Here is a 20,852-nt window from a genome sequence, read left to right as displayed (position 1 = left end):
CTATGGGCAGCGACTGTTGTTACGACCAGCATTCCCAGTCCCTTCACAAAGCTGCTGCACCTGGACTAGCTTCCCCCTATTCACCTCCTACATGACTGGGTGCAGGGCTTAATATGGGTTACAAGCTCCAGTCTTGTGACCTGGCATTACAGTTGTAATGCCAGGTCACACTAATTGAGGTCGCCAATCTGTTTTACCTACCGATAGACAAGGGAAATGCTCTAACAATGATTAACCCCCACAACTATGAAAGGATCAACAACCACATCTAGGAAAAAAGTTATAACATGCAATAACACTTATATGGTTGAGGTATAAAACCCCACTGGACAACCACCCTAAGCAACAAATCCTCCCACTGTTCAACAGCATGTTATAGCTTCAAGCCAAGTAGCGTTGTTTACTGCCTCATGATTCCCTCCTCAAGACTTGAGGAGGGAATAAAATTCACTACACAGCCATTTACTGAAGTCCTCTGCAGCTGAACAGCATCAGCCAACAGTACCATTTAACACAAAAGAAGCCCACTAACAAGAGGGACGGGAAACGACTACAAATGAGTGCCCACAAACACACAGGAGGGTCATTCACTGTAGAAGACCTTGGTCTGCACACACACGCAGCCAAGGAGTCACTTCCCTGGGTATGGTGTGTGTTATACACATGTACAAGGAATGAGGGAGGGAGGGGGGAGAGACATACATACACACATCCACCCGATCACCACTCTGCTCCCCGCACTGGTTATATGAACAAAACACTTGACTTCTGAAAATTCTAATGATCAAACTAAGGAGGCTAGATGAATACTGATTACTTCATTGTCAAGAGCAACTCTTCTACTAAATATTGGATGAAACTCAGTTTGAATGCATAAGGGGAAGTGAGGAAATTTATATGGGGAATATGAATGACTGCACAGATATTAGAAGCTTCAGGCTATGCCTCCAGGACATGTTGGAGTCTCATCCCCAGCTTTCTCTCTCTCTCTCTCTCTTTCATTATTTTTTCTCATTCATTCTTACTACTTTCTTCATTTTATATCACGTTAACTCACTGCACACAACACTGTACATGCAGTGGGTCTGTCCTGAGACTTCCTTTTGACAGGTTGGATCAAATTTTCTCTGCTGGATGAGCTTCATTCTAATGAAATCATTCATAGCAGAGAGTAAGGTGATGGTGGAGCTCCATGACTTCAGAAGGAGCTGGACAATCTCAGGAAGGAGACAAGGGATTTGAAGGAGTTATTTCTGGCGTAGGGCCTACAAAGAACTCCTAACCCTCTGCTTCCTGACTAAGAGATGTGGAAGAAGGAAGAGGAAGGTGTCAGGTCTTCATGAGCAAAGATGCACACCCTGGATACAAAAAAAATATTTTCTAAGCTGAGGGTGAGTGTGAAAGGACAGATGAAGAATCCCTGTCTAAATGTAAATTTCTAGTTGTATATGGAGGGTTCTTTTGCATGAGATAGGAAGAATAGGACCAGGTCTGCTTATCCAAGGTGAAATAAAAGGGATATAGAAAACAGACTTGGTACAGAGAGAGCCATTCCCTCTGTTTGCATTAATGCAGGTGGGAATTGTATCATTAAAATGATATGTTAACCTTCTATTATTTATTTATACAATATATTTTTGTTATCTGTGTTAAAGAAAATGTAAGTTGTGTTTTGTTGGAATGGGAGAAGTTTGGTACGCTTCTTTGTGGTGTTTTGTTTCACCCACTACCTGTGAACATGGTCGGCCTGGCGGGTTGTCTAAGCCGGCCCACCAATGTACTGTGGATTGTTGTGTTGGGTGGTCCTCTGTGCTACAGGTTAGTTGTGTTTATTTATATACCTTGTGCTGTGAATTAGTATACTGTGGTGAAGATTACAAGCAAAGGATGTGTTTAGTAGCTAAGGTAATACAAGTGATATTATTGTTTGCCAGACGGAGAATGTAGGGACGCCCTGGACCTCATGTCGGTTGGTGTGTTGGTTGGTCCTCCGTGCTACAGGTTAGTTGTGTTTATTTACCCGCCATGTGCTGTGATTAGTATAATTTGGTGAAGGTTACAAATAGAGGATGTATTAGTAAGATAGGGTAATGTACAAGGGATATATTGTTGCCAGACAGAGTTGTGAGGACGCCCTGGACTGGATGATAGTTGGGGTGACATGTCAGGTGTGCTACAGGGATTCGAAGAGCGTCAGTGTGGGCCACTGAAGTGAGTACATTATGGGAATTTATTGAGTATTATGAGTGATATACAAGTGAAGTTAGTTGGATTTTGTATACTGATTGTTGCTTTATTTTTATATTTGGGATATGATTGTAACGGATGTCAGAATCTCTACATGAAGTGTTATTTTCTTGGTACCATTGTGAGGGATTGAACTGGGTGTACTATGATATGTGGATGTGTATTGATTTGCCCATGTTTGCAGGTCGAAACAGTTCAAGCAATAAACACCTGTTACGATTTGTGGTTTATTACACATTTGGAATCCCCAACAGGAATGACACTGGCCAGGTAAGGAGTACTGAGCTCATTAGCAGATTTAAGGAGATACTGAGAATGGTTAACCCATTCAACACAATGACACCTACATAGGCATCGTGAAGTGCCAGTGGCATATATAACGACACCTACGTAGGAGTCATGGTTGGATTCTATTTTAGTTGTTGAGCAATCCTGTATACTGCCTTGACTTGTCTTGACAGTCTCCATATTATGTCCTTGAGGTTCTACTGCTCCTCCCAACCTCCCTGTTCCCACCAGTCACATAAATGAGATACCCCACGCCCCACCCTCTATCCAGAATGAGGAAGTCTCATTGGCAGAGCCTTACATCATAGTTTCCCCCCCCACTGGTCCTTCCCTTATCTTCCATATCCCCCTATCCTTCTCTTCATTCTATATCCCTTTCCACCAGGGAGGAGAGACTGAGGGGGGTGCAGATTCCCCTTCCCTTGTTCATTCCTTGCCCTCTTTCCCTCCTCTGTGTATGTGTGTGTTTGTGTATGTGTGTGTATGAGTGTGTGTGTGTATGAGTGTGTGTGTGTGTGTGTGTGTGTGTGTGTGTGTGTGTGTGTGTGTGTGTGTGTGTGTGTGTGTGTGTGTGTGTGTGTGTGTGTGTGTGTGTCATACTTGCACCCAGAAAAACAACAACTACCTCAAGTTTCTATGACAACTGAAGGGTTGACTCAGAGAGAGAGAGAGAGAGAGAGAGAGAGAGAGAGAGAGAGAGAGAGAGAGAGAGAGAGAGAGAGAGAGAGAGAGAGAGAGAGAGAGAGAGAGAGAGAGAGAGAGAGAGAGAGAGAGAGAGAATTATAGTATTAGAAATTAGATGAGTTACCACTTGCAAGCCTATGCCATATATGAGCAATGCGCATTTTTTTAGCATCCAGACTGAAGTGGTTAAGGACATCAGGAACATTCCAGTAGTATGCGGTATCCTATTACAACAGCATCTTGGAAGGCAATGGTATTCCTGGGCTACTGCAATGAACAGCTGCCTGGTTGATCATTGCAGCAGAAGTAGATGAATGTACCTTGACAAATGGGACCTATTCTTTGACTAGGATTACCTGTACAATAGAAGTGATATGCACACACCTTTCCTAGTGTGGCACTCAGCTTTTTTTGCTGAAACCCCTGAATGAGAAATGAGTATGAGTGTTGTATCAGCCCAGCAAGTGTAAGTATGAGGGTGTTCTACCAGTCCAGCAAGTGTAAGGGATGCTAGCTATAAGCATACAAAGAATCTGACACATGTTACGGAAACTGAGAAGAGATTTTGTCATAAGTTAGGAAGTAAACAGTCAATGAACACATGTAAACAAAAGGATCTGTATGTTTATGAATAATTTGAGAAATGAGATGGGTTCACTGATGGGAGTAATATCCATAGAAAAGTTTAAGGTAAAGGCCATAACAGAGATGTGGTTTGATGACGCAAAAATTTTCCAACAAAATTTGAAATTTATGGTTTTGGATTACACTACAAAGACAGAGTAAGCAGGAAAGATGGAGGGGTAGCAATTTATATCAAAGGTACTTTAAATACTTATGTTAATAATTCAACTAAAACAGATAACAACAGCAAGTTTATATGGACAGAAGTTATAATAGGAGAGGAAAAGTTATTACTAGGTAATATCTACTGGGCTCAAAATCTTCTCAGAAAGGTAATAAGACTGTTATTGCAGGAAACTAGTGCAGCATCCTGATATAGGAATGTGTATCATGGAGGATTTTAATAACAGCAAAGTAGACTGGGTTAACCCTTAAACAGTCGGGTGTATTGTAACTTGAAGGTCTCCACATATGGGGTAAAATAGAGTTTTCAATACGAAAAGATATTACATGTCTATTTATTCCTGCATGATATATTCTCTGGTAAACTCTGGAACTCCCTGCCTGCTTCTGTATTTCCACCTTCCAATGACTTGAATTCCTTCAAGAGGGAGGTTTCAAGACACTTATTCATCAATTTTTGACCACTGCTTTGACCTTTTTATGGGACTGGCATTTCAGTGGGCATATTTTTTTATTGGATTTTTGTTGCCCTTGGCCAGTGCCCCTCCTACATAAAAAAAAAAAAAAAAAAAAAAAAAAAAAAAAAAAAAAAAAAGGATTTTTGTTGCCCTTGGCCAGTGCCCCTCCTACATAAAAAAAAAAAAAAAAAAAAAAAAAAAAAGAGAGATAATGAAAATAAACTTTTATTTTCTGTATGTGACCTAAGGCAAAATCTATGGTAAAAAAAAACAGAAAAGATTTCTAGGCATGGTGATGCGCTGTGCTGCAGGAAGGATCTGTGTGGCGGGATGTTCCTGGTGAAGAGAGGTTTATTTATACTGCTTTTGCTGTTGTAACCACATACACACAAGTTTTTTTTTTTTTTTTTTATGTAGGAAGGATACTCGCCAAGGGCAACAAAAATCTAATAAAAAAAATGCCCACTGAAATGCCAGTCCCATAAAAGGGTCAAAGCAGTGGTCAAAAATTGGTGGATAAGTGTCTTGAAACCTCCCTCTTGAAGGAATTCAAGTCGTAGGAAGGTGGAAATACAGAAGCAGGCAGGGAGTTCCAGAGTTTACCAGAGAAAGGGATGAATGACTGAGAATACTGGTTAACTCTTGCGTTAGAGAGGTGGACAGAATAGGGGTGAGAAAAAGAAGAAAGTCTTGTGCAGCGAGGCTGCGGAAGGAGGGGAGGCATGCAGTTAGCAAGATCAGAAGAGCAGTTAGCATGAAAATAGTGGTAGAAGACAGTTAGATATGCAACATTGCGGCGGTGAGAGAGAGGCTGAAGACAGTCAGTTAGAGGAGAGGAGTTGATGAGACGAAAAGCTTTTTATTCCACCCTGTCTAGAAGAGCAGTATGAGTGGAAGCCCCCCAGACATGTGAAGCATACTCCATACAAGGATGGATAAGGCCCTTGTACAGAGTTAGCAGCTGGGGGGGTGAGAAAAACTGGCGGAGACGTCTCAGAACACCTAACTTCATAGAAGCGGCTTTAGCTAGAGATGAGATGTGAAGTTTCCAGTTCAGATTATAAGTAAAGGACAGACCGAGGATGTTCAATGTAGAAGAGGGAGACAGTTGAGTGTCATTGAAGAAGAGGGGATAGTTGTCTGGAAGGTTGTGTCGAGTTGATAGATGGAAGAATTGAGTTTTTGAGGCATTGAACAATACCAAGTTTGCTCTGCCCCAATCAGAAATTTTAGAAAGATCAGAAGTCAGGCGTTCTGTGGCTTCCCTGCGTGATATGTTTACCTCCTGAAGGGTTGGACGTCTATGAAAAGATGTGGAAAAGTGCAGGGTGGTATCATCAGCGTAGGAGTGGATAGGACAAGAAGTTTGGTTTAGAAGATCATTAATGAATAATAAGAAGAGAGTGGGTGACAGGAACACCACTGTTAATAGATTTAGTTGCCCTTCTAACACATCTTTTTTTCCTTGAAATAGAGTTCTTCCTGTTTTTTCACATGACTACTATTCCAGACATTGGTCTCTCTCTCTCTCTCCCTCTCTCTCTCCTTTTCTTCCCATCATTTATCACCTTGCTATATAATTTCTTTTTTCTCCCCCACTCTCTTCTGTTCCACCTCTCTACCATGGCCTCCCTCCCTCCCCTCACAAGTACATGAAAATAAGAATACAAAAAGAAATAATAATAAAAATTAAAGAAATAAAGAACTGTCTTGATAATCTCTGTCTGTCTGTCTGTTTCTTCGCTGGTGTGCCAACTCCCACTGACCCATTCGTTTTCTGTTTCCCTTATCTGTCTTTCTTGTCTTTTTCCTTCTGATCTCCTTCTTGAACCTTTCCCCATATTTACAATAAGAAAGATGATATGAGAGAGAGAGAGAGAGAGAGAGAGAGAGAGAGAGAGAGAGAGAGAGAGAGAGAGAGAGAGAGAGAGAGAGAGAGAGAGAGAGAGAGAGAGAGAGAGAGAGAGAGAGAGAGAGAGAGAGAGAGATTAGAAGTTGGTTTGAAAAACAGGAATAACTGTATTTAAAGGAAAATGAGATATGTTAGAAAGGTAACTTGTGTGTATGTGGCTACAACAGCAAGAGCAATATGAATAAATAGAAAGGTGTGAAAGTTCAAGTTGGGTAGAAAAAAAGAGGGTTTGGCTGGATCAGGAGTAATCATGAGCCATCTGTGGCTCTCTTGAGGACTCATAATGCCATCACTATTGCACAACTGCATTTTCCCAGTAGCTTTTCCCAGCAGCAAGATGTCTAAGTGTTATGATCACCTCAATTTTGGTGGTGAGTTGCTCCTCTGTGTCACTCTGTAAGACTTCCCTCACTAGATCTGTAGGACTTCCCTCACTAGATCTGTAAGACTTCCCTCACTAGATCGGTGACAAAGAGAATACATGTATGGACTAAACAATATCTTTTGATGAATTATGTCATTAAGTTCATTCAATACATCCTTTCTGGATAAATAATTTCTGAGCTGGAGATGTTGTGGAACAGTTATCTTAGCAGTGGAAGTGGTTGTCATAAGCTGCTAAGATAGGGTGGATGAAAGCCCAGGAACGGAGTTGTCCATTTTACATTGATTCCTATGGGGAAAAAAGTTTCGGTTTCTGAACATTTTGGATTTTGAACAGCATTCAAGAATGAACAAAGTTTGAGAACTGAGGTTCCACCTTACTTCTATATAATTTTCTTTCACCTTTTAACTGGCCTTCCTTTCCTACCAGGACCTTCAATTTCGCTAACATATATTTTCTTTACAAACTCTTCACTCTTGATCCTCTCAATATGACATGTTATCTCACTTAGCAAAGGACCCCAGTATTCAGCCCACAACCAAACCTTTGAGTTCCATAATTGATGAAATACTGTGACTGAAGGACAACTTACGGTCACACAGCTCTGGGATAGATGAATAATTCTGAAACTGGAAGAAGGATCTTTCCAAGATGTACTCTGGATTGATCTGTTCCACACGCAGCAAATTCAGCACCATGTTGTAAGTCAGATGAAATGCAGAGTTTATGGGATCAGCTTTACCCTGTAGGTCAATGAAGAGACATAAGCTGGTCATCATAGAACTAAAAAGATGATACAAAAGTGTTTTCAGCATTTTCAATAAAATCATTAAAACAGATAAAGTCTTGTTCTACCTGCACAAGATTCTTGACCACTGATGTGTTGAGCTTTTCATCTACCATCATAATGACAATACCCTTATCATCCTTTCCTCGGCGACCTGCACGGCCAGACATCTGAATGTACTCCCCAGATGTTACCTGAAAAATAAATCTCAGATAAGTTTTATACATATCCTAGAATACAAACATAAAATAATCTTTTATAGGAACTTATCATTTACCTAAAGAAAGAATCCACACTTACCTAAGCAAGACTGAAGACAGACAAAGGATAAGGTACTATGAAATTTACTGTCATAATGTCACTATTCACATAGTGTCTATATGGTATGTATCTTTACTGGCATCAAATACTAATAATTTCTGCCAAAACTGTTTTACTTTATTAATTTCTTAGTCAAATTTTATCCAAGAGTAATGCATATTGTATATTATGTGTATAAATTTTTACAGGACCCAGAATAAACATCATCCATTAAAACAAAGTATGCTAAAGTCAAATCTAGTCTAATTCCAGGTGAAGACAGTAAAATTTATTACACATAGTTCCATACCCAACGGAAGTCGTGGCCATCAAACTTGCGGACAGAGGTGAAAAGAACAGTCCTGGCAGGCATGTTCAGACCCATTGCAAAAGTCTCAGTTGCAAAGAGGGCTTTGACCAGACCTTCACCAAACAAGATCTCAATTGTTTCTTTTATGATTGGCAGGAGACCTACAAATTAAAAAGAAAATTTTATAGAAAATACACAGTACATAATATTTAACTGCAGGATTTTGAACCAATTAATCATTTCCAGTAAAATATCCTGGATTTTAATAGGAGGCAAAACTGTATGATTAAGAAAAAACCAGCATCACCATTATTCTAATAAATAAATATATATATATATATATATATATATATATATATATATATATATATATATATATATATATATATATATATATATATATATATATATATGGTAGTAATACAAAAGAAAAGAGTCATGTTAAAGAAATGTAACACATTTGTCAGCATGTAAGACAGACTTCCAGATAAGACATAATCCTACTTTAAAGGGAGATTTTGAGAAAAAAAAAAAGTATTGGTATTTCAAGGAAAAGGAATATTGTTTCTTTCTGCCATGAGTTCAAACATTGGATATATTAATCTAGTTACAATGTAAGTGAAGTGTTGTGAGGTGACTATACTTAGTCATGTTTAACTGTAGAATGGACCACTTTTTTTTTTTTTTTTAAGTAGTAAGAACAGCCACGAGCAAAGAAAAAACAGGTAAGGGAAAAAAAAATCATGCCATCCCCAGACAGATTCAGGGGCAGGAGAACTGAAAAAGGCCAATTTATTTTCTGAGGTGTCTTGATACACTTTTTCTGAAACTGTTCAAGTTACAGGCAATGGATATACAGAAGCAGGAAGAGAATTCCAGAGTTTACCAGTTAAAGGGGTTAAGACTAAATAGAGATAAGAGTAGTAGAAAGTCTTATGCAGCATAGGGAAGGAAGGTATGCAATTAACAACCATGGAAATGATAGCAAAAACACCTTTCCTTTATACTTGAAGTTTGCAAACATTCAATTTTTTCTTTAAATGAGTGACTGCTCCAATCCCTCAGATGACCATCCTCTTTTCTTTATTATTGTGTAAGAAGGGGCTCTGGCATAGGGCAACAAAACATTATTTATAAAAAAAAGAACTCCACTGAAGGTGCCAGTCCCTATATAGTCAAAAAAGGATTATCCAAATTTGAGAAGTGTCTTGCTTTAAACTCCTGCCTATCTAAAATATTTGAATATGTTCTTAATAAGATTCAAAGACTGGTGATCTGGCTTTCTTCACTGAATCTTGGTCATCCTCTTTTAAGGGTTTTGGATGAATTTATGCTTTTGATAAACTTTTTTTTTTTTTATGTAGGAGAGACACTGGCCAAGGACAACACTGAAGTGCCAGTTCTTGAACAAAGTCGAAAGCGGTATTCAAAAATTACAGAATAAGTTCCTTGAAATCTCCCTCTTGAAAGAGTTCAAGTCACAGGAAGGTGGAAATACAGAAGTAGGCAGGGAGTTCCAAAGTTTACCAGAGAAAGGGATGAATGAGAATACTGGTTAACTCTTGCAGCAAGGCTGTGGGAGGAGAGGCATACAGTTGGCAAGTTGAGAGGAGTAGTTGGCATAAAAATAACAGTAAAAGATAGCAAGAGATGCAACATTGTGGTATTGAGTAGGAGGCTAAAGACAGTCAGTTAGTTAGAGGGAAGGAGTTGATAAGATAAACAAAATTTTGATTGCACCCTGTCTAAAAGAGCAGTATGAGTGGAACACCCCATATATGTGAAGCATATTCCATACATGGAGTGATAAGTCCCCTGCACAGAGTTAGCAGCTGGGGAAGTGAGAAAAACTGGTGGAGATGACTCAGAATACCTAACCTCATAGAAGCTGTTCTAGCTCCCTACAACAGTTTCCATCCCTCTCTCTGCTGCTCCATCACAAATTTCCTCTCTAGCCATTCTACAGTACCTCTGCTAGTTTCACAGTATTCAAGTTTTGTGGTCCTCATGTTTTGCAGTGAATCCTAAATTCTTACAATTCTGACTTGCATTTTCATTGCACACTCCCACCATTGGTGTCACAGATGGTAAAAATTAATACATAAGTCCTTTTCATTGTATATGTATTTCCATGTACAATTCACACACTGGAACATACAAATCCTTGTTAGCCACAATACTAGTCATGCCAGCTTGCATGCAAAAAGGGAGAGAGGAAGGCCAGTGAGGATGTTACTGCATAGTGAGAAAACACAAACAAATGAAGTGTCTCACTACTGTGGCAGATGTAATGGTACTGCACGACCGTAGTGCTGCATCACACCAAACATGAGGATAAAACACACACACACACACACACACACACACACAGCTTTAGGATTAATGTTAAGTATTTCCCCATCCCCTCTGTACATTTTCAGTTTGTTAACTGCCTGAATAATAAACCATTTCTTCTTCTTCTTCTTCTTATTATTATTATACACACACACACACACACACACACACACACACACACACACACACACACACACACACACACAGTTTTAGATCTGGTGGCACTGCACAGCCACAATGCTGTGTCACATCAGATATGAGCACAAAGCATACATGTGTACAAACACACACACACACACACACACACACACACACACACACACACACACACACACACAGTTTTAGATAGGATGGCACAGCATGGCTGCAGCACTGCACTTCTTCAGATGCGAAGACAACACATACACACATACACATAAAGTTTTAGATGGGATGGCACTGCATTTCTCCAGATGTGAAGACAAAATATACACACACACACACACACACACACACACACACACACACACACACACACACACACACACTGACTATGGAAAACACAATGATGCAATGTGTGACAGAAAATACAAGATATAGGGGAGATAATGAACCAACAAGACTTGACCTAATATTAATGAAAGGAATCAATCTAACAAAAGAATAAAGATATGCGTGCCCCATGACAAAAAGTGACCATGTAATGATAGAAATAAACTGATAATGATGTCAGTGAGGACGATGAATCATACAAAGAAAACAGAAGAAATCATAGGAAAGCAAATATAGATGATCCTAAGAAATTCTATGAAGAAATGGAGTGGGGAAAACTGAAAAGAGGAAATGATATGCAAAATAAGTACGACATTTTTATAGAACTATATAAGACAGGTGTGAATAAATGTTTCACTATACTAAAGAAAAAGGAAAATAGGTGTGGTTCAACACAAGATGTGAAAAAAAGAGCATGGATAAAAATGAAAAGAATTCAAAACCAAAAAAAACAAAGAAGACTTTAAGATAGCAAGAAATGAATATGTGAAAATAAGGAGCAAGGAAGAGAAAAGATATGAAAAAGATATAGCTGAAAAGTGCAAGAATGAATCAAAACTGTTCTACAGATTCATAAATGGAAAAATTAAACAAGAAAAACTAGAAAAGTTGAAGGATAGAAATGAAACATATGAAGACCCAAAAAATATGAGTGAATTGCTAAACAAAAAGTTTCAGCAAGTTTTCATAGAAAAATCAGAATTTAAAGAACCACAAGATGAGAAGACAGAAAAGCAAATGTGGGAAATTAAGATAATCAAAGAAGTAGTTTATAAAATGATGGAGGAACTGGAAGAAAGGAAAGCAACAGGACCAGATAGAGTATCAGGTTTCACTTTAAAAGAGTGCAGGAAACAGTTAACTGAACCAGTATATGACATAATAAAGTGCTCAATATCACCTGGAAGAGTACCTAAGGAATGGAAGAAAACAGACATAGTGCCAATTTATAGAAGTGGAAAGAAAGAAGAACCACTAAACTATAGACCAGTATCAATGACCAGCATAGTAAGATCTGTGAAAAGTGATAAAGAAGAAGTGGACAAAATTTCTAGAAAAATATGATATAATATTATAAAAATAGTATGACTTTAGACAAAAGCATTATGTGTAAAAAATTTGATGAGCTTCTATTCAAGTGACTGATATAACACAGAAGGGAGGAAGGATGGGTAGATTGTGTATTTAGATCTAAAAGAAGCTTTTGGCAAAAATTTCCCACAATAGGCTACAATAGAAGCTTAAAAATGTAGGAGGATTAAATGGAAAATTAATAAATTGAATGGAAAGTTACTTAAAGGGAAGAGAAATGAGAACAGTAGTAAAAGATGTAAAAATCAAAATGGAGAAAAGTATATAGTGGAGATCACTACAAAGATCAGTCCTGGCACCAGTACTTTTCCTGATATATATAAATGATATGCCTGAAGGAGTAGAGTTGCATGAGCTTGTTTGCAGATTATGCAGTTACAAAGACATATAAGAAACAACAAAGACTGTGAAATTCTACAAGAGGATTTTAATAAAATCTGGGACTGGAGTGAGAAAGAAGAGATTGAATTTAATGTGAAAAAAAATGTCATGTAATGGAAATGGGAAAAAGTGAAGAAACCAAAATGGACATAGGAAATGGGAAACGAAGAAATAATACAAGTACAAGAAGAGAAAGATATGGGGTGTGACAATACAGGATAGTCAACAGTCAGATAAGCATGTAGAAAAGATATTCAGAGATACATATAGAATGGTGAGAAATATTGGAACAGCATTCCACTACATGGATAAAGATATGACGAGAACGATAATTACCACTATGTCAGACCAAAGCTGGAATATACTGAATTAGTATGGTCTCCCCACAAAAAGAAACATGAAAAATCTAGAAAGGATACAAAGGATGGCAATGAAGATGGTTCCAGAACTAGAAGAATTAACATATGAAGACAGGTTAAAGGAAATTCAGCCAATCTAGGTATGGCCTTCCTCTTAACCTTTTACCATGCACATCTGATAGCATTATTCTCTTCACTAGTTTACTGTCTTCCATTCTCTCTATATGACAAAACCATCTTCACATGCACTGATCTCCCTGTGTGATCAACTCTCTCAAAACAATCAGTTCTTTTTACTTCCTCATTTCTTATTCTATCCCTTCATGTTATTCCACACATACTCCTCAAACACTTCATTCATTTTACAGTTTCTTTATTGCTATTCCCATCTTCCATGTTTCAGCACCATACAGCATAGTAGGAAGCACTATTCCCTCATATAACCCTCTCTTTACACTCATATCCAGTGTCCTGTTAAAGATCTCTCTCAGTCCACTAAGTAGTTTTCTTGCTTCTTTCACCCTGCATTTCAGCTATGTCTCAACTGTTCTGTCTGCTGTAACAGTTGATCCCCAGATACTTAAAACAATCACCTCTTCCAGGTGTTCTCCATTCAATCATCATCCACCATTCCACTATCTCTCTCTCTCTCTCTCTCTCTCTCTCTCTCAAGCATATCATTACTTTACCAACATTAACTTTCAGCTTCCACCTCTTACAAACATGCCCAAACTCCTCCACCAGTCTTTTCAACTTCTCTGAGTCAGCCACCAGAGCTGTATCATCAGCAAATAAACCCCATATCCTTTCTTTACCACTGATTAAACTCAAGTCTCTGCCTAAAACCCTCATATTCACTTCCTTTACTACACTATCCATATACAAGCTGAACAACCATGGTGACATTACACAATCCTGATGCAAACCTACTCCAACTGGGATGAGCTCACTCACACCATTATCAACTCTCACACATGTCCTGGTATTTACACAGAAACCCTTAACTCCTTCCAACAACCTGCCTCCAACTCCATATACTTTCAGAACATCTCATAGTCCTTTCCAGTCAAGTCTATTATATGCTTCCTCAGAGTCCATGAATGCTAAAAAGATTTCCTTCACTTTACCCATAAACTTTTCATACAACTGCCTTACAACAAAAATCTGGTCTACAAAATCTCTTCCCATTCTAAAACATCCCTGTTCCTCTTGGATGCCATTTTCTATTCCTTTTCTTATCCTCCTTATCCCTTATTAGCACTTTACCATTCATCTTTCTTATCACACTCAGCAAACTGATGCCTCTATACTAGTTTGGGCATTCCTGTATATTCCCTTTTCCTTAATGTAAGGGTACTGCACATGCATTTCTCTAGTCTTCCAGCATCTTGCCAGCAATAAACTACACATTTAGTAACCTTACCAACTACAATATAATACTATCCCTACCACTCTTCAAGCATTATACAGCACGCCATAGAGGGAGGACGTCATCTGCAGCTCTGTCTCCTGCTTGAACTACTGGCTGGTACAAGTGGTCAGGGAGGAAGAGTAGTGATATAACATGTCCCAATTGTGAAATGAGACCAGTAACATGTAAGAAAGAAAAGTGACACATAATTAAACATGGCCGAAAAAGGAGGTAAACATCTACAAACAACATGGGCAAAATCTCTAGGTAACCTGAGACTGTTGTTTACACCTGACAATCAGCCTTGAAAGGAGGTTCAAAGTGACTATGAAAGTTTCCCTGATGGTGCTGAAGGTATTAATGAATCAATGTGTAATAGGTTTAGTTATATAGAAGAAGTTACACATGAAGTTACACATAAATAATATATACCAATCATATCATGAAGCTGGAAGCCTCAGCTGGCAAAGAGGAATCATTGGAGAGCAGATGCAGAGAACTGGAAGTTGAAAATAGTTCATGGAGAGAAAAATGTAACATGTTAGAAAAGGAGAGAAAGGAGGAAATTAATGCTTGGCACACTAAGTGTGAGGCAATCAAGAAACAGCTATTCAAATGTAAACAAAAGGTTGGGGTGGCTGAGGTATGAGTGAAGGATTTGATTGATAAGTAGAATGAATGGGACAAAAAGAATTAATAAGAAAATGCCAGCCTTAGGGAAATAATAAACTGTCTGATAAGAGAAAAGGAAGAAGTTGTTGCTAAAATAGTCTTTAAAGTAGTTAAAGAAAATTTGGTAAGAGACAGAGGATAAAAAAAAATGTGTGATAGTCTTTGGAGTGAAAGAAAACAAGATAATAGCAAAACAGGAGAGAGAGAGAAAATGAAAGGAGCATTGCAGCAGCATTAGTAAAAGATGCGACTGAAAAGGAGACAGATCTAAAAGATGAGATTGAAGAAGTAGTAAGATTAGGTAAATATGTGGAGGGTCAAAGCAGACCAATGAAGATAAACTTCAGGTCCCAACCTGCAGCTGAGGAAACACTAAGTGGATCCTAGAGTCTGGGAAAAATAGAGGAGCATAAGAATACATAGAACAGAAAAGATATGAGAGAGGATGAAAGGAAAATGAATGAGTTGTGAAGAAAAAAAAAAAAAAAAAAAAAAAAAAAAAAAAAAAAAAAAACAATAGAGGAGAAAAGAAACAGTTTTACTGGAAAGTTAGGGAAGGGATATGAAGCTGAAGTGGTGGACTGTCAAGGAAGGAACTATGGGGGAGAATTTGCATATACAAATGTAAATAGGCTATTATCTGCACAGGTGGAATTAAACAATTACTTAAGGAAGAGTACAATGGATGTGATGGAAATCACAGAAACAAAGCTGAATGACAGCATTGACATCAAAATTGTAGGAGGAAAATACAAAATCTTGAAAGCTAATAGGAAAGAAAAACAAGGTGGAGGAGTGATGATACTAGTGAAAAGAGACTTAGTTGCAGATGAGATAACCTTTGATTGGGGATTAGCAGAAGTAATAAAAGTGAAGGTGGAGCAGAGAGAAGGCAATAGGGATTTTGCTGTGGTGTATATTCCACTGAAGACAAGTTCTTGAAGAACAGAAGAATATAATGAAAAACTTAGGATATAAAAAAAAGCAGTGGAGTGTTTCATGAGCACCAGTGATGATGATTATGGGTGACTTCAAGTGTAAGAATGTAAAATAGGATGATCAGTTGATGGAGGGAAGTGAAGAGTCGTGGGGACGAGAGATGTTATAAGGATAGCTATGGGCGACTTAATGATACAACGGGTGGATGAAAATACTAAGTTCAGAGGAGAAGACAAGTCTTCATGGTTGGACCTAATATTTACAAAGGAATCAGAAGTGATGGTGACAGTGAACTACAAGAGCCCAATAAGTAAAAAAATGACCATATAGTGGTAGACTGTACAATGAAAGTGAGAGGAGTGAAGAAGATGAAGTTAATAGAATCAGAAGGTACAACTACACAGGGACAAATTTTGAAGGTTTAAGAAATTACTTCCAACATACAGACTGGTGTAAGTTTGATAGACTTGTGAGAGGGAAAGAAAAATGGACAGTTGATAACCATATACAAAAATGTGAGGAGATTTGTGCCAAAGAAAAAAGAAATGTCAGAAAGCAGGAATGATTTAATAGAAGATGTGAGGGGGTGAGAAAAGAAAAGAAAAATGGGCAGGAATAAATGGAGAAAAAGAAAAGCACAAGAGAATTGGGAGATATACAAGAGGGTGAGAAATGAATACTCAAGGGTACAGAGAAAAAAATATGTAACCAAAAAAAGGCATTGTAGATAAGTGCAAAGATGATCCAAGGCTCTTCTATAGATATGTAAATGGAAAAAAGAAAACCAAAAAAGGAATAAGTAAGTGAAACATTAATGGTGTGGTTGTGGACGGAGAAGCAGAAATGGCTGAAGTGGTGTCTTCACCAGGGGAACTGTGTTTGTCAGACCAGAGGTGGCAAGTGTGAACGCAGATGGACTGAGTGAGACTGAGGTGACTGAAAGTGAAGCGAGGAAGATGATAGAAAATCTGCATGTAAGGAAAGCCCATGGGCCAGCTGCAGTCTCCAACAGGGTGCTGAGGGAATGTAGCACCCAATTAATTGGTAAAGTGCATGATGTTATTGTGTGTTCACTGATTAGTACCGAAGGATTGGAAAAAGGCTGACACTGTGTCCATTTATAAGAGTGGCAAAAATGAGTAGCCTTCCAACTATAGACCAATGTCACCAAGTGTGGTAGCTAAAATATGTGAAAGGTTGATTAAAGAAAGATGGACTAAGTATTTAGAAAAAATGTAGTGCTGACAGATAGACAGTTTGGTTTCAGAGAGGGGAGATCATGTATAACGAACTTGGTGTTACTATTCTAGGGTTATTGGTGTTGTCCAGGAGGGAAAAGGATGGGTTGATGGTGTATATTTAGATTTGAAGGAGGCATTTGATAAGGTCCCCCATAAAATACTCTTGTGGAAACTGAAAAATATCAGAGGATTAAAAAGAACCTTTTTGAAATGGATAGCAAGTTTTCTGAAGGACAGAGAAATGAAAATAGTGATCAGAGACAGATAATCCTATTAGAGAAAGATAATTAGTGGAGTCCTGCAAGAATCAATCTTGGCACCAGTGATGTTTGCAATCTATGTGAATGACATGATGGGTGGGGTGACTATTTACATGAGTCTGTTTGCTGATGATGCAATGCTAATGAGAAAGGTGGAGAGGAAGGAGGATTGTGCCGCTTTGCAAGATCTGAATGTAATTTGGAAGTGGAGTCAAAGATGGGAAATGGAATTTAACACACACACACAAACAAAAAATGTGGAATATAAAGTTTGGACAAAGTAGTAAAAGACCTAAGTATTGTTACACAATGGGAAAAGAGTTCATGGAAGTGTGGGGTGAGGAGAAAGACCTTGGAGTCACCATTACTGACAAACTGTCACCAGAGAAACATATCAGCAGGATAACAAGTGAGACCTACAATTTGCTAAGAAATACAAAAACTGCTCTTAATTATCTGGATGAGGATGTGATGAAAAAATTGTTTGTGACTGATAAGACCACATTTAGTATATGCTGCAGTGTTATAGTCTCCAAGAACTAACACAAGAAGAAATTGGAATATATACAAAGAGCTGCAGCAAAAATGCCTCCAACCCTATATAATATGTCATATGAGAAGGGATTGAAGAAATTAAATCTCCTCACTTTGGAAGAGAGGAGAGATTACTGTGTACAAGATTATGTAAAAAATTGAGAAATTAGACTGTGGGGACCTAATGGTGCAAGATTACAGAAGTGCAATGAAGACATGACCTCAAAGTGAAGAAATGAGAGTGCAGGAAGAAGAAAAAAAAAAAAAAAAAAAAAAAAAAAAACTCCATAAATTGTTGGAGTTTGGAATTAGTTGGACAGGGATATAATGCATGCCAGGACAATGCATAGTTTTAAACAGATTAGATAATAGTAAATATCAAGACAGTACAGCACAAGTGTAGACTCCTCCTCCCTTAAGTCACAACTAAGTAAATACAACTAAGTAAATACATACATCCAAACCAGCAGCTCTATCTCTCTTCATTTCCCTCACCACATCTTGTACTTCCTCTCCCTTGACTAGTAAATTATTTAACCCTCCTATTCCAATGACTTTTTCCTACACCAACAACAGCAATCACTGCTTCATTCTGCTCCTATACATTCAATTCAGCAGCAAAAGACTCAAATTCTTAACTTACATGAAGCATGCATTGGCTGGAGGAAAATATTGGATCATATTGAGTCTATGTAAGGCAGAGATTCCTGCATTACCCAAGAAAGCACATGTCCTATCACCTGGCCAATTCCACCTTATGCCCCAGTTTCTAAATGTCAGGGTGAGCTTGATTGAATTCTCTGGCTATGATCAAGGGATTCTTGACAACCTTATGTCTCATGAACTTGTCAGTAGCAACAGAAACCATAACATGAGAAGGAATTTAGCCAGAAGGCACACATTTTCTTGAATAGCACAAAAAAAAAAAAAAAAAAAAAAAAAAAAAAAAAAAAAAAAAAAAAACTGCCTCTCACAGTTTCCCACACTGCAATGCTTCCTTAAAAAAAAAAAAAAATAAAAAAATAAAATAAAATAAAGACAAAATAAATAAATAAATAATAAAAAAATGAATAGATAAATAAAAGAAATAATAAGAATATTCCTGTTGAGGAAAGACTTAAAAACATTAAAAAGACAAGAAATCATACTATACACCAATAGTCTGAGAGATTAGAGCAGTCACTTTTCTCAGGAATATGTTAAAAAGTAGAAAAAGTTCCAGCAAGAAGGAAAACTGAGTATTGATACATGGTTAAAAGTTTGACCAGCAAGGACCAAGCATAGAGACACAATTATGGAGGGATGTCATCAGGAATATAAGCCTTCTGAGCATTAAGGCCAAAGACAATATGCGATATATTCTTATGAAGAACTGCAGTAAATGGCATATTATAGTCAGAGACTAGATTGTTGGCATATTATAGTCAGAGACTAGAAGTAAATAACAAACAAGCCCCAAATCATCCAATGTTGAGTTGTTAGCAAATGTCTGAGAAGAGTTCATTTTTATAGAGAAAATAGCAGTAATGCAATCTGAATGAGAGTAGAGAAAGAAATACTATTGATATTTTTGGTAGATGCCACAAGTCATTAGAAGAGGATCTATTAAGAATTTGACATTTCTATATTTTCTAAAGTAACTTTTTATTTTTAAACAATGCAATATTCCATGCCCACCTTCCTTTGGCTATAAAAAGTCAACACACCCACCTCCATGGTGGATGCCAATTCCTCTTCTCAAGAGAGGCAACACAGAGACAACTTGAGGAAGTTGTTTGTCTTCTTCCGACAGCACACCAATGGCATTCTGGAATACTTCATCCACAAGCTTCTTCTCTTCTGCTAAATTGAAGTCAAGTTTTGACATCTGAAGGGCATAAGCCTCACATTCTTTTTTTGAAAAGCTAAAAATGATAACAGGAGCAAAATTACGTTCCATGATCATTTTCACCAATTTGAAGCAATCTGAGCCTTCTTTGACTCCTCCTTTCTTCCCCCTCAAACTTCCCTGAAAAAAAAAAAAATAAATAAATAAAAAAAATAAATAAATAAAATAAATAAATCAAATCAAATCAAATCAAATCAATCAATCAATCAATGTACTGCACACATAAAACCAAAAGTGGTCTTACAGTCTGCAAAAAGATGCATCAGATATGTGAAAATCTATTATTTGTGAAGAAACAAGAAAATGAATGCTAATGGGACGATGTCCATAACATAATACCTGTTCTGGAGCATTTTGCAAGACAGTCATTGCTGTGTTGAAATTATCCTCCCTGAACTTTCCTGTCTCATCCACAGCCAAGTATATACCTTCTCCTCCTGCTGGGAAAATGTAGTGCTGAAGCGGGGTGGGACGGTAGTCTGTATACACTACATGGCAGGGCTGATGGTGTAAGTGGCAGATCCATTGGGCAAACTACAAGGAAAATTTCAAATCAAATCATTTGGCAAATTATCAAAAGTAATCCTAAAGATTTGAGGACATCAAATACAAAAAACAGATTTCTCTTATAGCAATATTATTCAACAGGTTATGAGCTGTAAAACAAAGAAATACTGAGAATAGCACTTCCACCCACTAGGATTAAAGGCTCAGCTTTGACAATCTTTCATAACTTGATTCATAAGCACCTCTGAACCTCAAGCATTAAACTGACAGTTACTATAAACACACTTGCCATATACAAACAGAAGTATCATGATTTCAAAATCAGAATATGCACAAAATTTACAAAAGGATAACAGAATGAATGGCATGTTTATCAGTGTAAATGATTGAATGAAGGAGTTAGGCAAGGAATAATGTGGATAGAAATTTTTATATTCACTGCGAAGAAGGATTTCCTTCACTAGCCACATTAAAAGATGTAAAAACCCTTTTCTATATATACAAGGTGTCCTGTGAAGAAAGTCA

At 37.7% G+C, this 20,852-nt stretch overlaps 1 protein-coding gene across 1 annotated transcript in view; it reads right to left on the bottom strand.

Moving 5' to 3' along the window:
- LOC135100639 (exosome RNA helicase MTR4-like) overlaps positions 1 to 20,852 on the bottom strand; it is a 61,535-nt gene that overhangs the window by 27,686 nt on the left and 12,997 nt on the right. The window contains exons 4-8 of the mRNA XM_064003709.1: positions 20,160 to 20,354; positions 19,643 to 19,940; positions 8,179 to 8,339; positions 7,637 to 7,762; positions 7,374 to 7,524 (exon numbers count right to left, since the gene is read on the bottom strand). Of these exons, the coding sequence (XP_063859779.1) occupies positions 7,374 to 7,524; positions 7,637 to 7,762; positions 8,179 to 8,339; positions 19,643 to 19,940; positions 20,160 to 20,354 (931 nt within the window). The remainder of the gene's footprint in view (positions 1 to 7,373; positions 7,525 to 7,636; positions 7,763 to 8,178; positions 8,340 to 19,642; positions 19,941 to 20,159; positions 20,355 to 20,852) is intronic.

This window comes from Scylla paramamosain, chromosome 5 (genome assembly GCF_035594125.1).
Source record: "Scylla paramamosain isolate STU-SP2022 chromosome 5, ASM3559412v1, whole genome shotgun sequence".
Classification (NCBI taxonomy): Eukaryota; Metazoa; Arthropoda; class Malacostraca; order Decapoda; family Portunidae; genus Scylla; species Scylla paramamosain.
This window is presented reverse-complemented; position numbering and strand designations above follow the sequence as displayed.